The sequence below is a fragment of the Manacus candei genome, unplaced genomic scaffold (genome assembly GCF_025592945.1).
Source record: "Manacus candei isolate 608988 ecotype Guabito, Panama unplaced genomic scaffold, ASM2559294v1 h1tg000015l, whole genome shotgun sequence".
NCBI classification, from domain to species: domain Eukaryota; kingdom Metazoa; phylum Chordata; class Aves; order Passeriformes; family Pipridae; genus Manacus; species Manacus candei.
This window is the reverse complement of record NW_026138063.1, coordinates 4,764,693-4,781,368: the sequence shown is the minus strand read 5'-3', so window position 1 is coordinate 4,781,368 and position 16,676 is coordinate 4,764,693. Positions and strand designations below refer to the sequence as shown.

Here is a 16,676-nt window from a genome sequence, read left to right as displayed (position 1 = left end):
GTGCCTTGCAAGAGCATCTTAATCACACTAACATTTACATGCAACATGACTAAGGGCAGTGCAAAATGGCTGGATCACGAGTGTTTTGCTTTACAGTATCAGACCTACAACATAGTTGCTCCATTAGATGCCTGCTGTGGGGATTATGTGTGCATGGGGCAGTGGATGCTGCGTGTCCAGGCTGGGAGATGTAAGAGATGGTGCTCTGCCTGGCTGGAGGAAATGGGAGCTCTGCCTTTCTCAAGAGAGTGACAATTCTGGTTGTGTCCCACTGGCTGCAGCAGGTGGTGGGTCATTTATTTTGTTGAGTGAATAAGAGCCGACAGCAGAAGTTAAGTAAATATGGTGGGATACATTTCTGGGTACAGAAATTGCAGTTTTTGCTTAGAGGTGAAATCCATGCTTGTGCAAGCAAAATTTTAAAAAGCAACAATCAATCATCCTCTTTCTGTCCTTAAAAGGTGGACTTGAATTTTGGGCCAGGACATGCAGTTGTTGTGTACAAAGGCTGATATTGAGGCCAGGGTTTATTTATTTGGTAAATATTATGCCTGAATGCATCAATTGATGTTTAAAAGCTTTTACCAATGTTCCCATCGTGTGCTGGTCCATTACACTTTATGGAGTGTGAGGACCACAACCTTTGAAGAAAAAAACTCGTGGTGCCTGCTTCATTTGCAGAAATTAGTCGTAATACTTGACATTATCAAGTTAGTGATAGTTGATATAACATTTTGAGAGTAATTAGGAGCATGAATTTATGCTCAGATGGGTGTTTAATTAAAAATTGTGGCAGCTTTCAAGACCACGCTTGAATAATCTTGAGGCTGAAATGTGGGTTTATATCCAAGTGAACCTTGACAGCAAATCTGGAGAGCATGAAAACACTTTAGTAGCTCCAGTTTCCTCCAAAAACATTGGTGGTGGTGTGACCTGTAGGCTCAGAAGTGACTTCCTTACTTGGGAAGGGTCCTGTCCTCCTGAAGGCTTTGCACCCTCTCCAGCATCCTCAGGGTTAGCTCCCAAGCGTGGGGCACCAAAAAAGGTGGAATTTTAAGAAAGTAGAGATTTTCTGTTGAACTTCAATACTTCTTGCCTGTCTTGACCCACACCTTTGGTGTTGAAGGAATAGAGGTGACCCCAGGAGTAGGGCTTGGTCCTTGTGTGGTTTTATAGTGGAGGGCCCTGCTGTGGCAACGATTTAAAGAAAAAAACCAACAAATTTTGATGGGTAGAGAAAATGCGTGAGGTTAAAGCATCACAACAGGGTTCTTTTTGTGTTTTTCTTGCCTTGCTACCCCAGTCCCCATTTGTAGCCTCCTCACAGCAGCGCAGATTCACAATGGACAACTTAGCAGTTGCAGATCATAAATTAACAAATTCATCTTGCCTTGGTTTTGGCAGAAATGGCTCCACTGCCCGATCCAGCTGGATACTTTGGAGAGAGTGCAGGGGCACGGATGCTCCTGGTCTTGATTCCAGCCTTTGGGCATGGGCATTTATGTCTGTGTGGCCAAGGTGCAGGATGTGGTTGGTTGCTCACGGTGGCAGAAGGGTTTGTTGCTGCCGTGGCGTCTTTTAATGGGTACAGGTCAGATGCTGATTTAACTCCTGTATTACATCTCACACTTCCAGTTCTCAGTGTCTCCAACCTGTCTATATCTGTATTGTGAACCCACAAATACCTGCAGTAGGGTGAAAATCAGCTAGTTTTTCTGAACTATTTATGGTGGTTTCACTGCGAGTCTGAAAACTGAGAAATGGGTATGTTGAATTAAAAGGGACAGTTGAATGGTGAGGAGATGTGGTTTCCTTGGATGGCTTCATCTGCTAGGAGGAAACTGTGTAATCCATTGTCATGAACAAACTATAGAAAAAGCAAACATTTGTTAGAAGATCCCAGGCTAAATACTTATTGGTTCTACTTCGCCTGATTTTTGCGTGACTAAATGTCCCTCATGGCTCACATTAACATATGTTTCCAAGTGGTTTATTTTGTTTTGGTAAATGCTTACTTGATAGTAAGTCCTTACCATCATCTGTAAATGTCTGGGAGGCACACAGGATGGTTGCAGATCCCTGGGAGAAGGATGCTGTGGGCACGCAGGGCTCTGCTTCCCCTTAGCCAGTGCCAAGGGAGGGAGCAGCACTTCACCACAGCAAGGCTGGCCAGTCCCTAAAATACAAGATGAGGTGGTGATGCATCAGGGGAGGGTGGGTATAACTACCAAACACATGGGGTTGCAATGCCACAGTTTGCTTCCCCCTCTCTCCTCCACTTCATGGCAGGTGTGTCATGCCATGGTTGTGCCTGAGCGTTTTCCCTGCTGGTGCTCTGTTGGCTTTAATTAAAGTGTCAGAACACACAGGGTCTTCCTGGCCAAGCAAACAAGGGTGAATTTAGGAACAGGAGGATTTGTTTCTGCAGATTTAGCTGTCTAAATAGATGGTGTCTAGCCGTGTACCCCTCCTTCCCGACGGCCGCATCCAGGGGATGCTTCATCCACAGCCCGGTGCTGCTGGGCTGCACCTGGTTTTATTACTTTTTATGTTGCACATATTTTAAATAAAGCTCTTTTTCCGTTGTTAGAACATGCGGTTGCTCAGGACGTATAAATTTTGTTAATAAATGAGCGAGGAGCCCTGGTGGGTGAATTGGCTTCCTGGTGAAGTCATAAATTTGGAGAGGATGATGCCGCCTTGCTCCGCAGCCGGCGCGTGGGTTTGCTTCCCAGTGCCGTGCCTGGAAACCTGAGGGACCGGGGAGAGGTTCCCGTGTCTGGTAGTTTGGGGCTCTTGCTGGAGGTGGGATGGTGTGGAAAACCATCTCCAGCCTGCAGGAGGGCTGGGACACCTGGGTACAAACCCCAGCTCATCAACATGCACACTGGTGGGGGGGCAGGAGGAGCCTGCAGTTTAGGAAAAGCTCCTGTTTTTCCCTGTTTATGCGGTGCTGTAGTTTGACCCCTCTCTGCCTCTGCTCCTTGGTGTGTCCTTGGAGTGTTAATTATCAAAGCTGTAGGTCAGAAGCTGCCACTCCCTCTGTGTCCTCCATACCGTATCTCACATGATGGAGCCTTGGGCAGCTCCCATCTTAAGGACTGACTGGGAAATAGGGATGCTTCCCTTTGCCTCCCAGCTCTTCTGCCAGGATCAGCATTTGCTGGCTTTACTAAAGGAGAAGCATCAGACTTCCCACTTTGGAATCAGAGCACATGCTCTCAAAGGGTGTTTGTGTGTGTGATTTGATATGAGCAATTTCGATATGATGTTGTGTGATCCATTGCTTGGGAGAGGAGGAAAGCCTGGGAATTGCCTTGCCTGATAGCAGTTGTGTTAGTTTTAAGACCTCATCAATAGTTGGAGCTCTTATATTTTCTGTATCGCTTCCAGGCGTTTTTCCATTAGGATTAATGTAGTTGAGCACTGTGCAACAAGCAGTTCATTGCAGTGATTTGCTAATTTTTCAGCAAAAAAAAGGACCTAGTATTTGTCCAGGGGCTTCGGTTCTTGTGCTAGTTCTCAATCATCTCCTTTAGATGCACATTCCCTGCTTGTACCAGCACTGAGGATGGGGTCACTTCCACAGCCTAGAAGCAAATCTGCTTTTAAAATCCTCCCTAGCCTGTTAACCAGGACTTTCCCAAAATAAATGAATTATTGGTCGGAGTGCATACGGTACCCTGCAGGCCAGGACTCCCTGGTGTGTCCCCAGATCCGTGAGAGCTGGGGCTGGGACACGAGTGGACCAAAGGCAGTGCCAGCACATTCCCATCATCACAGCTCCAGCAGCCCATTTCCAGCCGAGTCATGCTCTGTGCTCAGGAGAGGCCCCGAGCTGGGTTTTTTTTGCATGGCTGAGCATTAAAGGATATTTCCAGCACTTGTTTGCCAGGAAAATACAGCATTGAAGGCCCTGTACTAATTAATTGTAATGACAGGAGGAAGGGGAGGGAATTGCTTTCCCATCATGGCTGCTGTGAAGATGCTCTTAAAAAATAAAAAAAAATAAAAATTAAAAAAACCTGCAGATGGGTTACCAAGACAAGGAGATTGTTTAAGGATGTTGTTCACTGCAAGGAAAATATTGTCACTGAGCAAAACCAAACAGACTTCTCCCTTTTCTTTTGCAGGGTCGTCATGTTAAAACAGGCCAGCTTGCTGCTATTAAGGTTATGGACGTCACCGGGGTAACGTATCCTCACCTTCTGCATCCTTAAATTACAGATATATGGGGAGGAAGGGGATGGGATGGGATAACATGTGGGGGTTGGTGGAAGACTGGTGTTCCTGGGAAGTAAATCCCCTTTGTCTTAATGTGATATGTGCTACTAAGATGTTTTGGTTTTAATGAATATGTGAGAGAAAAATAAGTCTGCAAGAGTTTAGGAGACTAGGTAGTTTTGTGCTGAAACACAACAACATCCAGTTCCAGCAGTGTCTCTTTTAAATGCCTTAATAAAATCTGAAGAAAATAATAGGGACCTTAAAGACCACACAGTTCCAACCCCCTGCCATGGACAGGGACAGCTTTTACAAGACCATGTTGCTCAGAGCCCCATCCAGCCTGGCCTTGAACACTTCCAGGGATGGAGCAGGCACAGCTTCTCTGGGCAACCTGCACCAGTGCACCACCATCCTCACAGGGAAGAATTTCTTCCTTATATCCAATCTAACCCTGTCCTTTGTCAGTTTGAAGCCATTCCCCCTCTTCCTATCACACCTGCTCTTGACAAAAGTAGCAACAGGATCATGTTATGAAATGTATTCATAAACACATTTCAGTTTCTCTGCATCCATGTTTTTTACTAAAGAGCCTTTTGTTTACCAAAACTACATACAAATATTGTTATGAATAACTTCATTAGGCAAGTTAAATAATTCCTGTGCATCCTACTGATAAAGAGAAACAAAATGTACCACCCTGATCTCATAAACGTGGCTCTTTTGAAACTTGCGTCAGATTAAGAGAACCAAGAATTTACAAATTATTAAATGAATAACAGAATTTAGGGGAAAGAATGGTTTCACCATTTCCCAGTGGCCACAAAAGAAAAATAGAGTGGAGTTGCTATTATCCCTAAAAACCTCAACAGCTGCATTTAGGAAGGTGACCTGAGGATGCTTTTTCTTGAATAATTTTTTTCTGAGTGGAGTACTCTACCTCCCAAAGTTTCTGCCTACAGAAACAGTGTCAGGCTTGGGAGTAAGAATATGTTTTGTTATGTTTTGTCTTTTCTTTTTTTTGTACTGGAATAACACATTTAAAAAATTAGGATCACAATCTACCCACCTTAATTTTTGAATTGGTGTTTTGAGTTAGCTTTTGGGAGCTCAGCACACACAGAAATGACTCGCTGTGAAAGCAGGCAGCTGGCCTTGAGAGTATGTTTTGAAATACCTTAGATGTTATGGTGTGGTATTAATATCTGTGGGACCTCCATCCAGGTTATTTTTGGTGCTAACAGGTGAAATGATGTGTGGAAACGAGTCTGTAAATGTGAGTGAGATTTGTTCCTGTTTACTTGCAATATCTACAAGTGCCATTTATCTCATTCCCGTGGGAAGCAGGCTCTCAGGGAATAGGCAGACCCACCAAACATAAACCCATGGCATAAATAGCAGCGAGATTCCCATGGGATGAAGTCTGATGTTAGAATGAATTTAAGCTGAGAAATGAAAATACTACTTTGAGGCCAAACATGGGCTTAAATTTGAAAACACACTTAATTCAGTGGTTTTAAAATATCATCACTTCCAAGCAAAGATGTTGGAGGAGAGTACCTAAAATCTTGGTCCTGCCCAATAGTAATTTCATCCACATCTTTAAATTGGTGTCCCTGACCTAAAACTTTACCTTTCAAAGCTGGGCTTCACATCTGAATGTCCAAGGTTCAAGTTTATTTACCTTGAATGCCAAGGTAAAATCAGATTTTAGCATGGGTTTTGGGGTATTTAATTATATTCCCCTTAGGCTGCTTTTAGCCAGAGGAGACTAGTTCAGAGCAAGACCAGGCTTGGGCAGGACAGGCAGTGACCACAGGGAAGACAGTGGAAACCTGTGCTGTGGTAAGGGACTGACTGTGCTTCAAAGCTTTTGGTGCTGAAGTCAGCCATGTTCTCCAGCCACTGGAGAATTGCTTCTGGAGTAATTTCTAAAGCTGGTCCCTGCACTGTGCCTACAGCCATGTTTGGCACCTGGTCCAGGCTCAGTGCAAAGGCTGCTGGTGAAAACCCAAACTCAGTTCTTCACCTCCTCTTGACACACACCAGTTTCAGTGCTGCTGCTGCTTCATTTGATCCAGACCTTCCATCCCACCTGTTTTTCCAGGATGTCCCTGATGACAGTGTGTCTTTCAGAAGTCAACAGAGAACAGAACTGGTGTGGCCATCCCAACTATGGCCATCTGCAGCTTTGGGAGAGTAAAGCCCAGGTTGGATGGAGCTCTGAGCAACCTGATTGAGTGGAAGGTGTTCCTGTCCATGGCAGGGGGATTGGAACTAGTTGTCCTTTAAGGTCCCTTCCAACCCAAACCATTCTATGATTCTGTGTTCAGTGAGCTCCCAACCAGTGTCTCATCCTGACCACGTGCCTTGCACTAAACCCCTAAAGGCTCCTGACAGTGGTGCTTTGTTTAACTCATTTCCACTCTTGCTAATTATCTCTCAGGGAAGATTGCAAGCATAGAGGCCCTCAAATTACAGCACTTCATCGGTTTGGGCAGCCACTATCTCTGAATTAAGAGTTTGGATTAATTTTCCGGGGGCTGGTCCTGCTGTTTGCTGCGTGACCTACTTCCAGCGATGGATGTAACAGAATCGATTGATGGAGGCAAAGTGTGGCAGCAAAGCCTGGCCTGTGGGTTTTGTTCATTTTTGGGTTGGAGTAGATGCAGCAGCTGGCTATGATAATTCCATTTTCTTCCCTCCCTCACTGGATTTGCTGGTGGTGATTGCTGGCTGTAGCCCTGCTTGGAGCAGGAGGTTGGGCTGGAGACACCAAGCATGACCATGCAGATGCAGACATGCCCTCAGTTGCCATCCCCAGCTCTGATGCTCTAGAGGGGTTTTTTCCCCCCATTTTGAGTTCTTCAATTTAAGGAGGGACTCGAGATAAAACCTTAGACCACATGTCCCTGTTGCTTGTCTCCATTTTTCCTAGAGAACCAGGCATGAGGTGGGGGATGACTGAAGAGCCGGCTAGTAGTGCTCAGAGCCCTGGTGGAATTTTACACTGAGTGCTGCTCCATGCTCCCAGCACTGTTGAGCATCCAGCTACTGTTTTGTTGTTGTTGTTGCAAGGGGCTTGAATTAAAAAAACCCACCTCTGTGTCATGATAAACTATGTGTTCTGTCCCCTGGTTTCCTGGACAAATGAAAACAAGCAAAGTTGTGTTGACTGCTTGAAGAAGAGAGGGGATAAAGGTCTTGCAGAATAGTCCTCAGGTTTTCCTTGTGACGTTTGGGCCCATTCCTCATCTTCTTTGGTGCTTATACCCTCCGTGTTCTTACCGAAAATAAAACAGGAGGTTGTTTATACAAGCTCCACCTGGATACGTTTTGCATTTGTTCCTCCTATCCTCATCCTCACTGCTGTTCCCTGAATCCTCTTAGAAGAGCGTAGCCACTAAGTCACTTTCTGTGGGGAAGAAAGATGTGCTTCTGTCCGAGTTATGTGACACCTGGTCTGGGGGCATCGCTCCTCGAGAAGCTGTGCTGTTCCACGAGGTGTCTTGGCCTTTGCCCATTTGGAAGTCTGAGGTCGGGATGAAGCCGGGGAGGGAGATTAGAGGAATAAAGGAGAATAGAGAATGAACAGCCCTTCTGGTCCTTTACAATAAAGCTCATTGACATCAAGGTTCTGACTGCTGCCTGTGGAACTGCAGTGGGCTGGGATTCGGTCAGCTTAAAATACAACCAGGGCACATCTGATGGTCATGAGAGCAAAGAGGTGGGACATCCAAACAGGTATTGGTGTGGCTCCTCTGGCTCAGCTGCTTCAGCTATTGCTGCTTTGCAGACAGGATGGAGAGGGGCTCAGAGAGCCCACGGGAATGGTGGCTGTCACCAGGACTCAGTTAGTCTGACGGAGTTTGTGGACAGGCAGCACCTTCCTGTTCCCTGTGTGGTGCCACCGCACCACCAGCAACACCTGGTGTCCCCAAAGGCCATGTGCTGCTTCCAGGGTGGTCAGGAGCAATGAGCTGGAGGGCTGGGATGCACAGCACAGGAGCACTTCTGCCGTGCAGTGGTTTCTACAAAACCATCCGGGGGCTCTGGTGGGTCTGGGAGCATCGCTGGGGTAATGCAGGCATACTCGAGCCTCAAAGGAACACGAGACTGGTGTTAATTATGATATGAATTGTAAAGAAATTAGTTTAAAAAGATGGAGGAATGTCTAGACTGCTGAAAACATGGGATTTGGCTGTGATGTCAAAGTCTGGCACTGGTGCACCTCTGGATGGAGAGCATATCTCCAAGTGAGGGTTCAATTCCCAGACAGACTTTGCTTTGCTTGCCCAGCCCCTCGGTGGGTTCTTATACCTTCACATACCCAGCTGTTTGGGACTTCCTGGAGCTCTCCCTGCTGCAAAGTTTGGAGCAGCACACAGGAATAGTGGGTCACTGACCCCTGAGAGAGGACTGCTGCCCTGTTCTGGAGATCCTCTTGGGATCCTGCTCTGGAGGAGATGACCTGATCTGAACTCCTAGGAAATAAGCTTGTTTCCACACCACCTGAAGATCTGTCCAGTTCAGGGTTCAAAAATGTGACAGGGAATGTGGCAAAGCACGTGTTTTCTCCTTAGCTTTTGGCTCAAGCAGCAATCTGTTAGTCTTCAGTCAAGCTCTCAGGGCTCTGCTGCAAAAAGTGGCTGTAAAAAAATGGTGCAAAGAAGCTCGAAAAAGGTCGGTCAGGAGTGGGGTGCTTGGAAGTTCACCCATGTACAAAGAGAACTGGGAACCTGTGTAATGCTGTCTCTTAATGCCTCTGGTTTTATTTTTCTTTTCTTTTCACCTCATCCCAGGATGAAGAGGAAGAGATCAAACAAGAAATTAACATGCTGAAGAAGTATTCTCACCACCGAAATATTGCTACTTACTATGGTGCTTTTATTAAAAAGAACCCACCAGGAATGGATGATCAGCTCTGGGTAAGTTGCATTCTTTTCTTTAAAAAAACTTGCATTTGACAGAAATTATTTACTCCCTGTTGTCCACTTAACAGCACCTGTCTCACACAAAAAGCCTTATTTTGCATCCATCTTTTTTGAAGCCGTGGCTTTGAAAAGGCTCTTGCTGCACTGCAAAGCGCTTCTCCATTTTGCCATAAAACCTTTGCAGAGCGATGATAAAACCCTTTTTATTCTGAGGTGTCATTAGCATTGTCTTTGTTACAACATTCAGTTGAAAATTATTCCATCCTATGAAAATAAATGCATCAAAAAAAACAGTTGGAGGGAGCAGGGAGCGTCGCTGGGAAGACGTAGGTTGGGGGGAATGCTGGGTGCACGTGATTCCTACCAGCTCTCAGCACTGCCTCTTGTGCTTCGTGTTTGACAGAGCCAGTGCAGGAGAATAAAGAGGAGGGGGATGATGAGGGGAGGGCAGGAAGGTCTGTGGCTGTTCAGCCATATCGGTGAAGGCACCTCATGTTGCTGAAGGGCAGCAAAAGCTGCTTTGTGTCTCCATAAACCCTTGGCTGCCTCCTCCCACTGCTTCCCTTGTCAGTGGGTTCCCAGTTATTAATTCAGCATTCCCAGACCATGGGGGATAGAGTTTAAATCTGCTGTCTTATCTCTGGAGAGAGCCGGAGCATCGGAGCCCACCCCTTGCTGGCAGCTGGTGCTCACAGGGCAGGGCAGTGGCACTGCAGATCGGGGCTTCCCAGGAATGAAAAATTAATTAAAGTTAATTGTGCTGTGTTTTGAGCTTGGCTGTGCTGGTCGGAGTCTCTGGAGCAACAGCCTGCAGTGCCCATCGGCGTCTGAGCAGCAGTTTGGGACCCTGCTTTCCTTGGGGCAGTGTTGAAGATAAAGCTGTGTTGGAGTGATCCTAAATACAACGACCTGGATGTTGTCCTGTGGTCTAGATAGCACTTATTTCCTCACAGTCTTGTAAATCCAGTCAGTTCTATGTTACCCATGGGTGGTTTCCAGAGCTTTTCCGTGCCTGAGTAAGGTTGCTGGAGCATAATTTTTCAGGGGTGGCAAATATCCATGGTTCATCTGGGAGACCACGGAGATGCTCTTTTCTGTAGTTTCTGTGCAATACAGGCTTTATTTTAGCAAAACACTCAGTGACTTCAGCTGTTTGCCCCTGCATCTACGTGCCAGAGCATCTGGTGGGAACTGTAGGGGTTCAGAGGACATTCCTTCCAGGACAAAAATGGAATTGATGGACTTCTGTGCCATTTTGTTCCCCGAGACTTTCTGGTACAATGAATTATTGGGAAGACTTAGGAGCTTGGACTCCAGGGGCTTTTCTTGCTTGGGTGTTCAGGTTATTTTTGGTGGGAACACGTTCCTTGCGTCTGGCCTAGGATTCAGCAAGGAGAAAGCTGTCAGGCTGAGAAATGCTTTTTTCATCCCGTGAAATTCCATTTGGCTTTAGCTGGTTTATAATAATTTTAAAAAAAAAGAAGAAAAAAAAAATTAAAGCAGCCTATAACATTTCTCCTTGTGCTGCAGGAGTGCCTGGGGGGAAAAACCCACCATCTGTGTGCCAAAGCCCTCAATAATGAGAGGAGCCCTCCCAGAGCTGGACTCTGCTCAATGCCTTTACACTGCTTGGATCTGGGGTTTGTGTGCTCTGACCAGAGAACAGGGTTTGTTTGTTTTTTATTGGGTTTTTTTCTCCAGCTTCAGTACAAAGGGCTCTTGGCTTACACAAGTGTTAATAAAATAATGTTTTTTAAATTGCCTGTGCAGAACAGCCTCAACTTCCAAAAAGAAAAGCTCAGTAGAGAACTCCTTGGATCAAGAGGTATGGCATTAAGAGTAGCATCCCAAAGCTGTATCAGGGGAGGTTTAGGTTGGATATTAGGGAAAGATTGTTCATCCAAAGGGTGGTTGGGCACTGAACAGGCTCCCCAGGAAGTGGTCACAGCACCAAGCCTGACAGAGTTCAAGGAGTGTTTGGACAACACTCTCTGGCAAATGGTGGGATTCTTGGGGTTTTCCTGTGCAGGACCAGGAGTTAGACTTGATGGTCCTTGTGGGTCTCTTCCAACTCAGGATATTCTGTGATTCTGTGATTCTATGATGCTTTCATCGATCCCCATCATCATGACACAGCAGAGGCAGCTCTGTGTGCTGTATCACCTTCAGGTGCCCCAAGTCTGGAGGAGAACCTGGGTTTTTCCCTGTGGATCACCCAATTGTGCAAGGGGAGAAGGTATTCATCAGCCAGCTGTGCTGCTTGTTCTTGCCCCCTGGCAAAGGCAGACTAGATAATCTAAATTCCCTTCCAGACCCCAACTTCTCCTCTTAGTTTTGTGGCTTCTCTAATGGGTTAGTAAAAAAAATTTGCGCAAAAGCTGCTTTTCCTGCACCGAGGTGTGAGGGGCTTTTTAAGTCTATACCCGCTACTGGGTCTTGTGGAGGTATTCCAGGGAAAGCTCCCCAGCTGTGGAGGAGAGGTGTGCTGGTGCTGCTGCGTTAAATAGCTGTTGTTTCGGGATCTGATTGAATTAGGACTCCCTCGAACTCTATCAGTCCTGCTGCACAGATAAAGGCTTGTTTATTTTTCATTGGCCCTTTGTTGAAATAAAACGGTTTCTGATAATGCCCAAGTAATTCTTTTTATCGACATCCAGGAGGCTGATACGGAAATAAAAAATAGGGAACTCTTTCAGTGGAGATTAAGATCTCTCAGAAACGTGGCAGGCTTCCAACATGAAGTATTGTCATCGCTTCTGCCGGGCAGGTCTGTCAGTGCTGCTGCTCCTTTCCACAGCAGCCACTCGCCCTGAAAGAGGAGGTTACTAAAGAATCCAGTTTTCCTGGAATAAAATGCTGCGTGAAGGGTATTTTAGCAGATGCATCACAAATCTGATACATTAGGGGGAAAAAAGGAAGTAAAACTCATAGGGACAACCTTTATGGAACATTTTAAAAGAAGTGAAAAAATAGGAGGTAGGTTTATTCCTGTGTTTGGTAACATGTTGCTTTCTGGTGTGCTGTGGACCTTCAAGGGTGATTGTGCCCATCTGTAGCTGAGACAAGGGGGTCCTGCCTGGGGGTGCCTCTGGAGCAAGGGGACAGAGCAAGGGTGGGCTGCAGAAACTGGGGAAATGGTGAGGACCCAGTTAATCAGCTAACTGCTGCTTCTTGGAGTTAGACTTATTAAATTCCCCTTGCTCAACTCAGAGCTAAGCTGTGGGATACCAGGCTGTGCAGTTCTGAGATATTTTGAGGTGGGGTTGTTTTGAGTGGTGAGAGATGGGGCATTCCTTAGGAAGCGTGAGCTGGACGGGGGAAGTGACCCCATCCTGAAGGACCTCTGCCCTGCCCTGAGGACTGCTGAAAACTGCAGGCACTCTGCTTGATCCCCATCCATTAACACCCTGTGCACATGCACAGGGGTATGGAGGTGCCACTCAGCCACGCACTTGTCATCTGCCCTTGCCGTCCACGGTGCACTGAGACCGTGGTTGGAGAAGCCCTGCCAGGCATGGGCAGCAGGCAGAGGGGGGTGTGCAGATGTGGGGGCTGAAGAGTGGCTGGCAGCAGCCCAGGGCAGAACCCATCCAGGGCAGAGCCCACCCAGGGCAGGGCCCGCTGGCGCGGTCCCAGCGGCACTGGCTGTGATGGATGGGCTGCCATGGCAACCCTGCCTGTGCCTGCAGCCGCATCTGTCACCGAGGGGGAAAATTGCTGATAGGCAGGTTGCCAGATACCTGTTCGTGGCAAGCACAGTGGTGTTGCCTTCAGGGTGTCCTCTGCAGCAGATAATCTGGGGCAATGTGAGGGGAGAAAGGAATTAAGGTGATTTGGGAACAGCCCCTCAGTCAGGGTGGCACCACTGCAGCCGTGCAGCGCTCAGGGCTGTCACTGCATAGTTGAAATGTGCTTTTTCACTGTGTGGAGTCGTAGGGCCCCATTGAATCGTGGCAGGGGTGGTGTGAACAGAGTCTGGATCTGAAGAGCAAAAAATGGGGGCAGCGAGGCTATATTGAAAATGGAGCACGAGCTGTCAAAGCACTGGGTTGCACCTGTGCAGCTCCAGGGAGGAGTGCTCTTCTTAATCTGCTTATATACACTGAAAAATATTTTTGGGCAGCTGCTGATACTTTGCATTAGATCATGAGACATTTGAGAGGGGTCATTTTTTGGTTGAGCTGTATCTCTCTGTAGCCCCTCCAAGCCCTGGAGTCCCGGGGGAGTGAGGGGGAATTGGAGCTGCTCCCCCGGCCCCTGACCGAGAGCCCGAGGTTACCAGAGCAGCTTTCTGCTGCTGTCTGGCAAAGTAATCCAACACTATTTCATTCTCACTCCTTTTCAAAGCAGTGTCAGTGCTGTAAACACTGCAAGACTGCGAGCCCGGCTCCTTTTGCTGCCATCCCTAACCCAAAGCTTTCAGCCTGCTCAGGGCCCATGGCAGCAGCTGCCTGCTGCCTCCCCAGGGGACATGGATTGCTTGGCTGGCCTCAATGTGCAGGGAAGTGCAGGCAGGCAAGTCATTTGTTGAGGAAAACGTGTGAGAGCATTTGGATGCTGCTTATTTTCTGTAACTTAAAAGAAGTCAAATTGTACCTGGGCTGAGGAATAGGAACACAGAAGGATTTGGTTTGTGGAATAAAGGGTTTGATTAATTTTGAGGTGTTCCTCTGGACAAGCTGGAGCAGTTCACCATCAGCTGGATTGAGGTTGCTGTGCTGGAGGTGCTCAGGTTTGAGCCCTTCCAGATAACACACAGCAGTAGTGGGAGCAGGGGTCTTACTGGCCACTCCCAAACTGGGGAAAGCTGTGGCTGATTTGAAAGCTGCAGTCTCTTTAAACAAAAAAATCATGAGACAGCGGAACACAGCTGCAGCTTCTGAATTTGCCTTGCTTATGAAGTTTGCTGTCACTCTGATATGAAGAGCTATGTAAATGCTAGATGAACTGTATTTAAAAATACTTCCTCAATAAATGGCCTTGCAAATTAAATTTTGGAAGATGATCTTACCTTTAGCCCATCTTGATGATAATTTTAATTATGGTTAATAAAAGTTCAATCTACATTTCCAGTTTATTGTCTTACTCCATCATGACTTCAGCCCTTAAGAAGACCAGTAATGATGCAAGTGTGTGAGGGCAAAGCACTCACCTAGAGACGTGGGACTGGCAAGAAAGTGTCTTAGTATCCAAGTGCCATTTGAAGCCTTTCCTGAGTATATTAAGCTCTGCCATAAAATCAGCTGGAACTTCTGTTCACTTTTCTTTTTCTCCTGGAAGAGTGTTGGTTTCCAGATTAAATATACCCATAGAGTGTTGATAAATTGATGCTATCCCCGTATCTGACTCCCTTTCTGGTGCTTACTTGTTCATACTGTTGACAGTATACATTCGTATCCCTTAGCCATCCATCCTCTGGATGGCTGAACAAGCCCTCAGGTCCCCTGAGAAGACGTGATCATCCTCCTGTACCCACTCCAGTGTGCATTTTTCGTTCTTGGGCACTGTTGCCAAGCAGGACACGCAGTGCTGTGGGGCAGGTCTCTCCTGTTGGTCTGACTCCTTAGCCATCATCTGTGGTTCCTCCTATTGGATGCTGCATTGTATGAGCTGTTGTTGGGAATTCTATAGCATCCTTCCACCTGAGGAGCAAAGGAAGCCATAAGAGCATGAGGGGATCCCAGTGCGGCTAAACTCCAGGGCAGCCAGCTTTCTTCCCAATCCACCCAAACCCTCTGGGAATGGGAGTTGTTCACATTGGGTGTCCACCAGCTCTCCAGCATGGACAGGGATACTCAGACAGCCTTGTCATCTTTCTGCAGCTCGTTTTCTTGTAGAACTCGTGGCAGAGCTTTCGGGCAGTGCTCGTGAGCGCGGCTCAGTCCCTCTGGCCCCTGCCCAGGACCTGGAGCCTCCTGGTGCTGACAGAGATCTGCCAGTGCTGAATATTTTCCTACAGATGTTATGGGAATATGCAGCTCTTAAAAAGCACTGTTGGAAACACCCCCCTCTGGGAGTTTCTCTTTCCCCCTCTCTCTGTTTTTTTTCTTTAATCTCCAGGAGATTGCACAGTCACAGATTTGGGATACCTCAGATGCAAAGTTAATCTTTGCTCTGTTGAAATCAAGGACAGGGTAGAGGGCTGAGAGAACTGCCAGCTCCACAAAGATAGTCTGCCAAATTAATGGGTGCACTGTGTACTTTTAATGGGATTTCTTCCATCTTCTTTTAAGTATTATGATTGCCATACACATCGTAGCATGCCCTGCCTCTTCTTCCTGCTCCAAACCCTGGTGAGAGCCTGTGGATGAATTTCCATGGAAGAGGACTGGAAAGGGCAGCATTTCAGATTGGGAAGTGTTTGTGGCTGGCTCAGTTCTCCAGAGTTTTCCTTTCCAAACTTGCTGCTGTGGTATCCCAAATGTTCCTTTAATCAGAAACATGTGTCAATCATCCAAAGGGAAAAAAGAGGGGAAAGTGACTTTGAAACCAGTTGTTCCACTATTCCCCATTCAGTGAGCAATGAGTAACCCATGACTTAGGCTGTGTCCCAGTGACCCATCTGGATGGCTTGGATCCCGCTGGGGTGGAAGAGCTGTAGGTGTGTTCCTTGCCTTTGCACGGAGCAGACTTTGGCCAGTCATCCATCTATTTCTTGAAGCCAGTTTCCTGATGGAACAGGGATATACCAAGCATTTTTCAGCTGTCAGTTCAGGAAAAGAAAAGAAACTTAACATCAAAACTAAAGATAGGATCATGGTCAAAGCCAACTAAGGTATAATCTGCTCGAGTATTTTATTTAACCTGACGGTTTATGGCGGTGCTGTGTCTGGATTTTATAATCATTATAATTTATGATAGTCTTAAATCACTGCGTTTGTGCAATTTGGTTAGGAGTAACCCTTCTTCAGTTTCTCTTCTCTTGGCTTGTGCTTTTAATGAAGTGATGTCACTTGCTTGGAGAACGTTAAATGCCGTGTAAGCTTCATGTGATAAGAAACTTTAAACATGCACATCGAAGAATCTGGCAAGGCACCACTTGCAAGGGAGTATCTTTCAGTAGGACGTAGATCTAATTGGAAAACATGATTTCACATCTGAGAGAAACAGTTGCACAGGCCTTGGAGGAGGCTTGTTGCACACACAGGCTGTGCTTGCTTTCTGGAGCACAGTGGCAGCTCCTGCACGCCCTGGGGATCCGTGATGTCCCTGGGAGACAGACTCACATCCCGTGCTATTTTTGTAACACAGTTATTTCACAGTTGCTCAATGACAAGGTTAAGTTTGGTCTGAGTTAGATCACTGTGCTCCTATACTTGATATTCTGACACTTTGGAAGTGGTACAAGTGGTGGTGGTCAGTGTAGTTTGAACCAACCTGAGCAGTTGGATATCAGCTCTCTCCCGGGAGGCCTGAAGCTGCAATGGCAACTTTCCCTGCAAGGGAGGTCTCCTGCTCAAAAAGATGATCAGAATCAAAGATCTTCTGGTTAAAAAATAAAGAAATAGTTTGAAAAGT

The 16,676-nt window shown here is 46.7% G+C and overlaps 1 protein-coding gene across 6 annotated transcripts in view; it reads left to right on the top strand.

Moving 5' to 3' along the window:
• The window catches only part of TNIK (TRAF2 and NCK interacting kinase), a 153,289-nt gene that overhangs the window by 74,753 nt on the left and 61,860 nt on the right, over positions 1–16,676 (top strand). For all 6 annotated transcript variants that reach the window (XM_051781684.1, XM_051781686.1, XM_051781682.1 and 3 more), the window contains exons 3-4: positions 4,134–4,190; positions 9,027–9,152. In XM_051781684.1, coding sequence (XP_051637644.1) covers positions 4,134–4,190; positions 9,027–9,152 — 183 coding nt within the window. The remainder of the gene's footprint in view (positions 1–4,133; positions 4,191–9,026; positions 9,153–16,676) is intronic.